Below are 12,005 nucleotides of genomic sequence, written 5' to 3' on the forward strand. Positions count from 1 at the left end.
TAGCCCCCATATTTCAATTCTGGCTCTCTACGTACCGTGCAAAAATCCATATCGATTCCTAATTATTTGTAGACTTAATTATACATAACTTTTTTGTCAAATATGTACCACGTATGGACTAACTCACAATTTAGAAAACGATGTTAAGAAGTTTTAAGATACCACAACCCAAGTATTTCGATTGTGGATGACAGTCTTTCGTAGAAGTTTCTACGCAATCCATGGTGGAGGGTCCATAAGATTCGGCCTGGCCGAACTTACGGCCGTATATACTTGTTTTCATTGTACTGTCCCGATTCTAAAAAGAGTATAGTGCCCTTACGTTATTTCTCATGAAGATCCCTTTGTGTTTGACGAACCAAGAAAAAAATTGTACCCACACTGTTAGAAAAATATATTTTTCATATGTTCCGATATAAACAAAAGTGTGTCGGGCACAATTTTTAAACACAATATATTTAAGTGCAAACATGTAATGTTCCTAAACTAGCACTAAATGTTTGGAACACATATGTTAATATGTTAGAATATATTATGTTTGGGACATTAATGTTTCATAAAAATAATATGTGTGAACATATATAAATTTACAAATTTCGAGTAAACATATATATGTTGTGATATTTTATTCAGAGAGCCACAGAGAGAGAGAGAGAGAGTATAGAGAAAGAAACAACGATGGAAACAGGGAGGGTTGACGAAAGATATCAACATAACACAATTTTTGTGAAACCGCTTGTATGTTGTTTCGGAAAACTGTTTTATGATAAGACCAAAAATTTGATATGCTTAAGTCTAAATATTATTTAATTTGAATATTAGAATAAGTATTAAAGAGAATTGACATTCGGAACCAAGAGAATAGACATTTGTCCCCGGTCTGACACATAGATGGTGTCGTTAGTATTAAATGCATATTATTTTTATATAGTACCAACCTTCAAATGATTCGTGTCAAAATTTGACGTCTGTAAGTCAATTAGTTTGCGAGATAGAGCGTCTTTTGTGAAGCAACTTTTGTTATTGTGACAAAATTGGAAAAAGGAATTTCGTGTTTTGATAAAATACTGTTTTCTGAGGGGAAAAAATACGGTGGAAGCAAAAACTTGGCTTGATAATGAGTTTCCGGACTCTGCCCCAGGGAAATCAACAATAATTGATTGGTATGCAAAATTCAAGCGTGGTGAAATGAGCACGGAGGACGGTGAACGCAGTGGACGCCCGAAAGAGGAGGTTACCGACGTAAACATCAAAAAAATCCACAAAATGATTTTGAATGACCATAAAATGAAGTTGATCGAGATAGCAGAGGCCTTAAAGATATCAAAGGAACGTGTTGGTCATATCATTCATCAATGTTTGGATATGCGGAAGCTCTGTGCACAATGGGTGCCGCGCGAGCTCACATTTGACCAAAAAAAACAACGTGTTGATGATTCTGAGTGGTGTTTGCAGCTGTTAACTCGTAATACACCCGAGTTTTTCCGTCGATATGTGACAATGGATGAAACATGGCTCCATCACTACACTCCTGAGTCCAATCGACCGTCGGGTGAGTGGACAGCGACCGGTGAACCGTCTCCGAAGCGTGGAAAGACTCAAAAGTCCGCTGGCAAAGTAATGGCCTCTGTTTTTGGGATGCGCATGGAATAATTTTTATCGATTATCTTGAGAAGGGAAAAAACATCAACAGTGACTATTATATGACGTTATTGGAGCGTTTGAAGGTCGAAATCGCGACAAAATGGCCCCATATGAAAAAGAAAAAAGTGTTGTTACACCAAGACAACGCACCGTGCCACAAGTCATTCACAACGATGGCAAAAATTCATGAATTGGGCTTCGAATTTCTTCCCCACCCATCGTATTCTACAGATCTGGCCCCCAGCGACTTTTTCTTGTTCTCAGACCTCAAAAGGATGCTCGCAGGGAAAAAATTTGGCTGCAATGAAGAGGTGATCGCCGAAACTGAGACCTATTTTGAGGCAAAACCGAAGGAGTACTACCAAAATGGTATCAACAAATTGGAAGGTCGTTATAATCGTTGTATCGCTCTTGAAGGGAACTATGTTGAATAATAAAAACGAATTTTCTTTATTAGACCGGGGACTTATCAGCCAACCTGTTATGTATGTGTGGACTTGTGTTTTGTTTATCATTTTGGCATTATGGGCACAATTTTTTTCTTGGTTCGTTAAGAGCAATCGGAACGTACGAAGAGTAAGTCAAAATATTCAGACAAAGGAAATTAAAAAAGAAACGGTGGGAAATATATAAAAATTACAAAGGGATCTTCATAGAAATAACGAAAGGGCACTATACTCTTTTTAGAGTTGGGACTGTAAAATGGAAAAAGGAGAAAATAGTGAAAAATTAAACAGTAAAATGTATAAAAACAAAGTTTAGTTCCTATTTATTAATAAGTAGTCCAAGAGGAGTTGACGGACACCTTCAAATAGAAAAGCGGACATTAAGTCCCAGTTTTGCAGCTAAAACAATTGAAAAAATTATTTTCTTTAAAATGAATTATTAAAGAAAAGTAAACGGCAAAACAGGGTCAGTTTAGAGCGATAATGCCAACTTAATACCGGCCTTAAAGGTAAAAATGAAATTAAGTACAAAATACGATAAGTTTTCAACGAATTTAAAATGGTGGCCTAAATAAATTTAAGTGTATATTATAAAATTATTTATGTATGTTTATACTCGACTCCACGTTCTTCTTTTGTTAGAGTTTTTGAATTCCTTCCAAAATTTCAAACTTTTATACCAAAAACAGTTTTTTGTTACAAAATTGTTATTTTTACAATAAAAAAATAATATTTTATCCAAAAACTCAGTCCATTTCGTTTCTATCAAGCACTGTTATTTTCTGACTGTAAATATTTAATAACTCACATTTCGAAGTTTCATTATAAAAATTTAATATAGTACAAATATAAATGTGTAAATTAAAAAAAACATGGTGTTCGGTCGGAGCAGGGATTGAACCCACGACCCTTTGCATGCAAGGCAGACATGCTAACCACTGCTCCACGTGGCCAACAAATGTATATTTCTGTTAAATAATTTTATGTTTGCATGGGCTCGTGGGCGCTGCAAACTATGCTACATAAATGTAACTTATAACGATAATTGTCTACTGGTGACTATAACAGCTACGTAGCCCAATGAATAGTGTGTTGGCTTATAAACTGTATGGTCCTCGGCTCGATTCTCCGTCCAGGCGAAAGGTAAAATTAAACAAATTTATAAAATTGAATAATTTCTTCAACATTATTTGTATTACAGAAAAAGGTTCCAAGAACTAAAAAATTTCGTGGAAGTAAAAATTATGTGAGGAAATGAGCACAATCTTCTTTTGGGAAAATTCTTCCAAACATATAATATTTTTGGGCTCAAAATGCTTCCAAACATATACTATGTTCACATAAAACAAACATATTAATGTTTCGGCAGTATCCAAAAATATATGTGCTTCCTGCAAAACAACAATGCTCGCAGGAGTTATATTAGCTAAGAGTTATGTCTTGCCAGGATTGTTGTATGGAAGTGAACTATTTTCGGGTTGCGATGCCGGAAGCAGACGGAAGTTGAATGTTGTTTACAATAATATTGTGAGATACGTTTATGGATTGAGGCGCTTTGACCATATCACCAGATACACACTGTTAGAAAAATATGTTTTTCATATGTTCCCATATAAACAAAATGTGTTTCGGGCAGAATTTTTGAACACAATATATTTATGAGCAAACATGTAATGTTCCTAAACTAACACTAAATGTTTGGGACACATATGTTAATATGTTAGAACATATTATATTTGGGGCATGAATGTTTCATAAAAATAATATGTGTGAATGTAAACATATATAAATTAACAAATTTCGAGTAAACATATATATGTTGAGATATTTTATTCAGAGAGCGACAGAGAGAGAGGGAATAGAGAAAGATACCTAGATGGAAACCGGAAGGGTTAACGAAAGATCTCAACATAACACAGCGAGAGAATGAAAAGAGAGCAATTGACGGACACCTTCAAATATAAAAGCGGGCATTAAGTTCGAGTTATGCAGCTAAAACAATTGAAAAAGTTTATTTTCATTAAAATGAATTATTAAGAAAATTAAAAGGCAAACCAGTGTCATTTTAGAGCTATACTGCACTGAAAAAAAGCATACTCGGTTCCAAAGATTTTGTCTTTACTTTAAAAAATTTGGTATTGATTCCGAGCCAAAGAAGCGGAGAATACAAGTAAGGATACTTTTAAGACACAATTCTCTTTTAAATTTAGGTTTTGTGTACTTGCTTCTAGGAAGCAAATTTTAATTTTTCGCTTTCTCAGCTTTTTTTCTTCATATGCTATCAAAGTCCTTTAAAAACGACTTAACGGCAACTTTATTTTCCAAATTAGGACTCGACTTCCAGTAGAAATTATGCTATGTTTGAAGTAAAAAACTTCTTTAAAATAAAGTTTTGAAAAACATGTCCTATATTTGAACGATTTTTTGCTTTGTAGTCAAGATGCAAAAAGACAACAAATTTAAAGACAATTTCATTAAATTTAAAGAATTTTTCTGAATTATTAAAGTCAAGTTGACCTTAGCCCAAAAATTTTTTCTTTCATTTTATGATACCCATTTTTAAGTGAAGTCACTTAATTATAAGGACAATATAACTTCATTGAAAAGTTTATCGACTTTTGGACAAGGAAAATAACTTTATTTTAGAGAAATGCGTCTTCTGTGCTAAGCAAAATTTGTATTCGTATTTTAAAGACATGAAATCTTTGACCTCACGACAATATTTTTTTTCAGTGTGCCAACTTAATACCGGTCTTAAAAGTAAAAATAAAATTAAGTACAAAACACAATAAGTTTTAAATGCATTTAAAATAAATTTATGTGTATATTATAAAATTATTTATGTATGTTTATAACCGACTCCATGTTCTTTTTTTGTTAGATTTTTTGAATTCCTTCCAAAATTTCAAACTTTTATACCAAAAACTGTTTTTTGTTACAAAATTGTTATTTTTGCAATAAAAATAATATTTTATCCAAAAGCTCGGTCCATTTCGTTAATATCAAGAACTTTTTCTGGCTGTAAATCTTTAATAACCCACAATTCGAAGTTTCATTACAAAAATTTAATATAGTATAAATGTAGATATAAATATAAATCTGTAAATTAAAAAAAAATGTGTTCGACCGGACCAGGGATTGAACCCACGACCCTTTGAATGCAAGGCAGACATGCTAACCACTGCTCCACGTTGCCAACAAATGTATGTTTTTGTTAAATAATGTTATGTTTGCATGGGCTCGTGGGCGCTGCAAACTATGCTACATAAATGAAACTTATAACGATAATTGTCTACTGGTGACTATAACAGCTACGTAGCCCAGTGTATAGTGTGTTGGCTTACAAACTGTATGGACCTCGGTTCGATTCTCCGTCCAGGCGAAAGGTAAAATTTGAAAAATTTTTAAAATTGAATAATTTCTTCAATATTATTTGTATTACAGAAAATGGTGCCAAGAACTAAAAAATTTCGTGGAAGTGAAAATTATGTGAGGGAATGAGCACAATCTTCTTTGGGGAAAATTCTTCCAAGCTATAATATTTTTGGGCTCAAAATGCTTCCAAACATATAATACGTTCACATAAAACAAACACATTAATGTTTCGGCAGTATCCAATAATATATGTGCTTCCTGCAAAATATGTTTGGAACATATGTTAGAGAAGCGATTTTTTTGAGGGTGCAGGGAACTTCTTTATGGCGTGTCATTCGATAACTTGTTGAGAATCCGACAACTTTTGTTCCTTCATAGAATTATTTATACACGCGAACCTAGGTACCTATATGAGAGGCTTCGCTTCGCGAGGTCTAACAGGGGTAAGAAATTAGTTCCTTTGCGGCATCGAAGTCTGGTTTCAACTTGGCATTTCTTCACACATGCGATAAGTGTCTGGAATGTACTCCCTCATAACATACAACGAAACAGCAACACATTAGATTTCAAAAACATATTATTTTCCCATTATTCAAATTTATTATCAAACTAATCTTAACAGCATATGCTATATTTCTTTTCCTTTGTCTTAATAATTATAATAATTTAATAATTATTTTTGTTTCCTTTTAAATTATAATATTTTCTCTTAATTCTTTAATTGTATTTTTAGATTTTTTGTTTCGATTTTCTTTATTTATATGAACCTAACGTAACTTGTTATTAAATTACTAAGAGGAAATACTTTTTAATGCAAATTCCTGTACAGTAAATATAAGTCGTAAGTCTTGTTGTGTAGGATAAATAAATAAATAAATAAAAAAAATGTTTGGAACATATGTTAGATTTTTGCATAATTGCATAATGCCAAAATGATAAACAAAACACATATCCACACATACCTAAAATGCTGCTCTCAAGGCAAAAACAAATACTGTTTTTTCAAATGTCTATTCTTTGTTTCCGAATGTCTATTCTATTTACTCTGAATACTCATTTTAATATTCAAATTAAATAATATTTAGACAATTTTTTGGCGAAGCCAAGCGCATAGCCAAAACAAATGAACACATAAAACATTTTTCCGAAACAACATACAAGAATTGCTCTCTTTTGATTCTCTCGCTGTGTTATGTTGATATCTTTCGTGAAGCCTCCCGGTTTCCATCTCTACTTCTTTCTCTATACTCTCTCCCTCTCTCTGTCGCTCTCTGAATAAAATATCACAACATATTAAACATATATTTGTAAATTTGTAAATTTATATATGTTTACATTCACACATATTATTTTTATGAAACATTCATGTCCCAAATATAATATATTCTAACATATTAACATATGTGTCCCAAACATGCAAGGCTAGTTTAGGAACATTACATTTTTGCACTTAAATGTATTGTGATTAAAAAATTCTGCCCGAAACACGTTTTGTTTATATCGAAACATATGCGAAACATACTTTCTAACAGTGTATGTATTATAACGAGAATTGATAATTCGATTAATGAAATCTGTATCCTAATTTCAAAATCATACGGTCTAAAAATGTATTTATTTAAAATAATAGAAGATCAAAAACATGTTCACAAAAACGTCTAAAAATGTATTTATTTCAAATAATAGAAGGTCAAAAACATGTTCACTAAAACCAGATTTTTTTCGTTTTCAGGAATACAGATATTGGCGTGAAACTGGGATTGCGTTTACATTTCCAGAGTACGAATACAACGTTCCCAACAAGACATTTTGTGCCGGATTAGTACGAAATGGTAATACATTCATGCATCGAGGTTATATAGGCGATATTAAAACAGGCCCATTCGTATCATTTGGCCTAAACACTTCTGACAAACGTATGTTGAAATCAGTTCATGGAGAAAATGACTATCGCTCAACCGATGTTACAGAACGCAATGTTATGGAAATACTGCATGAGCTATCAACAGATACGCCGTATGAACATGACCTTAATCAATCACGCAAATATGGATGCACCCGTCTTCAAATGGCTAAAAGTTTAATCAACTACGACGAAGAAGATTTGAGATCCTTGAATGACTACGATGATCCGTGGATCAACGTTAAGGGAGTGACAATAAATTTCCTCTCTTGTGATGATATATACGCGATACAAAATGGCAACAATCGCTGGATTAATTACTTTGATGTGGTATTTGTGGCCCACAACTATTTTCCTTTTCTTAAGGCCACATTTCTTAATATCCTTCGCCCGTTATCTTCCATAATAATGGAGACGAAACTCATGAGTACTGAGAGAAAGGACGTAATTGAAGAATTCGAAGCAAAGTTATTTGCATTTGCTAAAAGTGGAAATTTGCGACCAGTTCTAAATTATGAGGCGTTAAATACAAGAAGATTTTATCTGAAGTTTATGAAGTATCCATTTTAAAAAAAAAATCGCCATATTCGAACCATTATATGATGCAGAACTTCTTCATATTATAATATTGCGTTTAATTATCCCAAGGAGCACATAGTCAGAACTGATAGTTTACGATGTCTGTCTGGTAGTTTTTATGATACATATTTGCTTTAAATATATATGATTGTAATTATAAACAATACATTTCGAAAAATCAACGTTAACAACTTAGACGTTAGTTAGAGTTTTCGTTACTTAATACCTTTATGTGCTATTCTTACGATGGGGCGCCTATGTATCTACATCTACATTTTCATCCCGGAATTTGGACTTTCACTCCCACTATAGCCAAAAACACAACTAAAATGTCCTTTTCCGGAAGTGGTACCAAATAGTATCACAAGTAATGAATGAATTTTACATGGGCTTGCCATAGCACGGATGTTGTCTTTTTAAGCAGACTCTGCATTGATTTCGCATTACTTCTTCAGATGTCATGCTATCACAGTATTTCGGATTTAATTACAAAACAAATATATATACGGCGGTAAGTTCAGCCAGGCCGAATCTTATGTACCCTCCACAATGGATTGCGTAGGATATTTCTACTGAAGGTTGTAAGTTTAAAATTGCAAGAATGTGCCGCTTTTTAGGCCATTAACTAGTACTAAAATAAATTTAAATTGGCTTTAGCGAAATAGAGAGTTCACTTTTTTTGAGTGTATCGTTTTCTAATTGTACTTTTGCTATATGCGGTATATGTTATACAAAAAAGGCATATTAAACACCCAGAAAAAGTGTCTTCAAAACTAAAGGAAAAAATGTTAATCAATTTAGTTTAGCCATTTTATATCCATTAAGTTAAATTTTTGTTTGAAATAATAAAATTTACTTGTTTCAGTAAAAAAATCCTAAAATGAAAGCAGTTAGGAATAGTTCATTAACTAGAATAAGGCATGGAATTTTACTAATACTGTTTTCTTCGCTGGGTATAAGAATTTACTACAGAGAATAAACAAAAAATGAACGAAAACCAAGTTTCCTCAAATTTAGTAAAATTTCTTATAAAATGATAATTCTGACTTCCTTTATTATAGAAAGCTTATCATACATACGAATAACACTTGGCATAGAAAAATATTTTAGTTCATTCGTACTAAGAAGTATTCAATCCTTTTAAAACTTAAGGAGACACACTTGTTAGAACATAGGAAATTTTCCTATATTTCTTTTGTCTACCTGTAATCGATATGTTTGCGCGTGGGTTGCTTTTTATTTGGAATCGCGTTGTTATGGTACACAGAAAAAAAAGTGTCTCGTAAATTTAAGAAAATTTTTACAATAATTTATTACAAGAATTTTCCAGAATTTTAGTTCATTTTTCGTATCTTCAACGAAAATTAACTACTCGAAAGGAAATTTTACAAATTCTAAGTAGCAATCGTTTAGTTCATGACCTACAAAATACGATGGAAATTTCCTTAAAAAATTTCTTAACTGGTAGTTAAAAATTCGTTTGTCATGCAATAAAACTACTTGTGAAATGTAAAGTATTTTCTAAATAATAAGTGCAATTTACTATAAGATTTTTTTGTATGAGAAAATATTTTTTTACGAAAAATGAACTTGAAAGTGGATAGCAATTTCTTACTGACAATTCCTATAGTTAATAATTGTTGGTAAAAAATTACCCAATGAAATATTTTTAGTTCACATTTAATTAAATTTATAGACATTTTCGTCAAAAATGGTAGATAACATTTCGTGAAAATTTTGCAAATTTTAACTTAAACGTTTCATCGTTCATAAACTGGTGTGCCTTTACGAATATTATTCTTGGAGTAAATTGTCAGCAGATGCTATGAACTAATGCATAGTACAGAGATCTTTATCGGCATAGTGGAATGAGATTAATGTAAAGATGATGTTACTTGAGTTTTGTTGTGTATACATGAGCGTGGGGTTGTTTTTATTTTTGTCCATTTAGTGGTTTGTGTGTGTGTGTTTGTTATTCGTGGATGGTTTATTTGGCTGGTTGAGGTGTTGTTTTCAATAAAGGCACATGTGTTTTTGTTGTTGTAGGAATGTTTTGGCATTGCTTGGTTTTGTTTGGCATGCTTCAGTTGTATAGTTGGCGTTGGCGTGGGTTGTTGCATCTTTTAAGCAGGTATGCAACAAGCGAATATAAAGGCATGGAATATTTTGGATTTTTGAGACATATATTGGTGTTTGTTTATTAAACCTTTTAAATGAAAGTTATTAATATTTTATCGGTAGTTTAGAAAAGAGTTATTAAGAATATTTAGTAAAATATGTTGAAATTTAAAGTGTATTGAAATTTTCATTATTCAATGTAAAAAATTAATATTCAATTCCTGATGAATGTGAAAAATTTTTGTTATATCTCAGCGTATAGTTTATTCATAAATTGGTAAGTATCTTTTTAATATGACTTTCTTTTAAAAAGAATATTTTTTATGTATATTATTATTTGTTAATTAATTTTTTTGGAAACCAGTTCAATGTTTTTCTTTGTTGTAAAACAATATTTAATTTCAGAGCAACTCCAGATGGATTCGAACAAATTTACAAAATAGAGAATTGGTAAGATTTCTTTTAAAAATTGGCTTTATTTCAACTAGAATATTTACGTTTTTGTGACCTTTTTATCATCAAAATTACAGGTTTTTAATGCCTTATTTTAGAATTTCTTTAATCAATTTTTTTTGGAAAGCAATGTAATATTTTTAATGTAAAAGACAAATATTTAATTTCAGAGTAACCCATTAAAAATTTGGAAACATTGCTAGTACTCCTTTGCTTGTAATTTAATAGTGAATTGGTAAGGATTCTTTAACTTTCTTTTAACCCTGGACAGTCATCCTTATTTTTTGTACATTAACGTCATCCTTCGTCATTTTGACTACGGCTCATTTCACGACGCAATAATTTTCATCGTGAGCGAAAAAGTGAACGAAACTTTAATTTATTTTCACATTCAATTTGGTTTTAATTAGTATAAAACAAAAATTCATAAAACAGTCTAATTAGTATTACTTAAATTTACCATTTCCCAATAGACTAAAATGCATTATAAATCGAAAATGAAATTACGTGTCGTCATTTTGACGAATAATGAGGGTTGTCAAGAATATTTGGTTTTTTTATGCATATTATTATTTTTTTCATTAAATTTTTTGAAAACCTATTTAATAATTTTATTTAATGTAAAAAATAAATATTTAATTTCAGAGTAACCCAAATAAATTTGGACAACTTTTTATATTTCCCCTCAGCGTACAATTTAATAGAGAATTGGTAAGTTTTATATTAAAACTTTGGCTTTCTTTCAACTAGAATATTTATTTTATTATATCTTTCACATCGATAACAACACAGTTTTATGAGTTTATTTAGAATACTTCATTATTTCTCTAATTGTTTCAGGTACAAATTTTATGAGATACGTTTTCCAAAGAAAAGTTGAATTCCTTATACCATTTGATAAAATGCCCCCAAATATGGTAAGTTACAAGCTAAAATGAAGAATTAAAAATTATATTTCATTACATGGTGTTAATTTTTAACAATTTCCATTATTGTTTCCATTTTTTCCAGCAAGATATGTGAAAAAATTACCTACGATGAATAAAAAAAGGATAAGTCAAAATGTCCAAACAGCGAGTTCAAATGAACTACTCTCTGTTCCACGTGGTCATAATTTTTATTCACAAAAAACATTGTATTAAGAACTTTCATCATAAGTTTTTATAATAAAGTACTTTTGCTTAAAGAAAGTTTAATTTTAATGTATGAAAATTTTCATAATAGTAAAACGGTTTGTTGTTCCTTTAATTATTTAATTTCTCTGTACTGTGGAATGATTGATTTAAAAATAGTTTAGTCGTCGACATTTTAAAGAGACTGTTACCAATTTTTATTATCGGGTTTCTCACAAAATAAGCAAGTAAACCAAAATAATACTGACTTTTTAACTTGGTAGGGGTATATAAATCTTATGGTGTTGTAAAAATGAACTAAACTACAATGTTATAGATGAACTAAAATTTAAGAAAATTATAAACTAGACAAGT

The 12,005-nt window shown here is 31.1% G+C and overlaps 1 protein-coding gene across 1 annotated transcript in view; it reads left to right on the forward strand.

Annotated features, from left to right (window-relative positions):
• Dnaaf3 (Dynein axonemal assembly factor 3) overlaps nt 1-8,471 on the forward strand; it is a 62,716-nt gene extending 54,245 nt beyond the window's left edge. The window contains exon 2 of the mRNA XM_075312849.1: nt 7,198-8,471. Coding sequence (XP_075168964.1) covers nt 7,198-7,938 — 741 coding nt within the window. The 3' untranslated portion in view covers nt 7,939-8,471. The remainder of the gene's footprint in view (nt 1-7,197) is intronic.
• The last annotated feature ends 3,534 nt before the right edge of the window (nt 8,472-12,005 follow it).

This window comes from Haematobia irritans, chromosome 5, assembly GCF_050003625.1.
Source record: "Haematobia irritans isolate KBUSLIRL chromosome 5, ASM5000362v1, whole genome shotgun sequence".
Lineage (NCBI taxonomy): Eukaryota > Metazoa > Arthropoda > Insecta > Diptera > Muscidae > Haematobia > Haematobia irritans.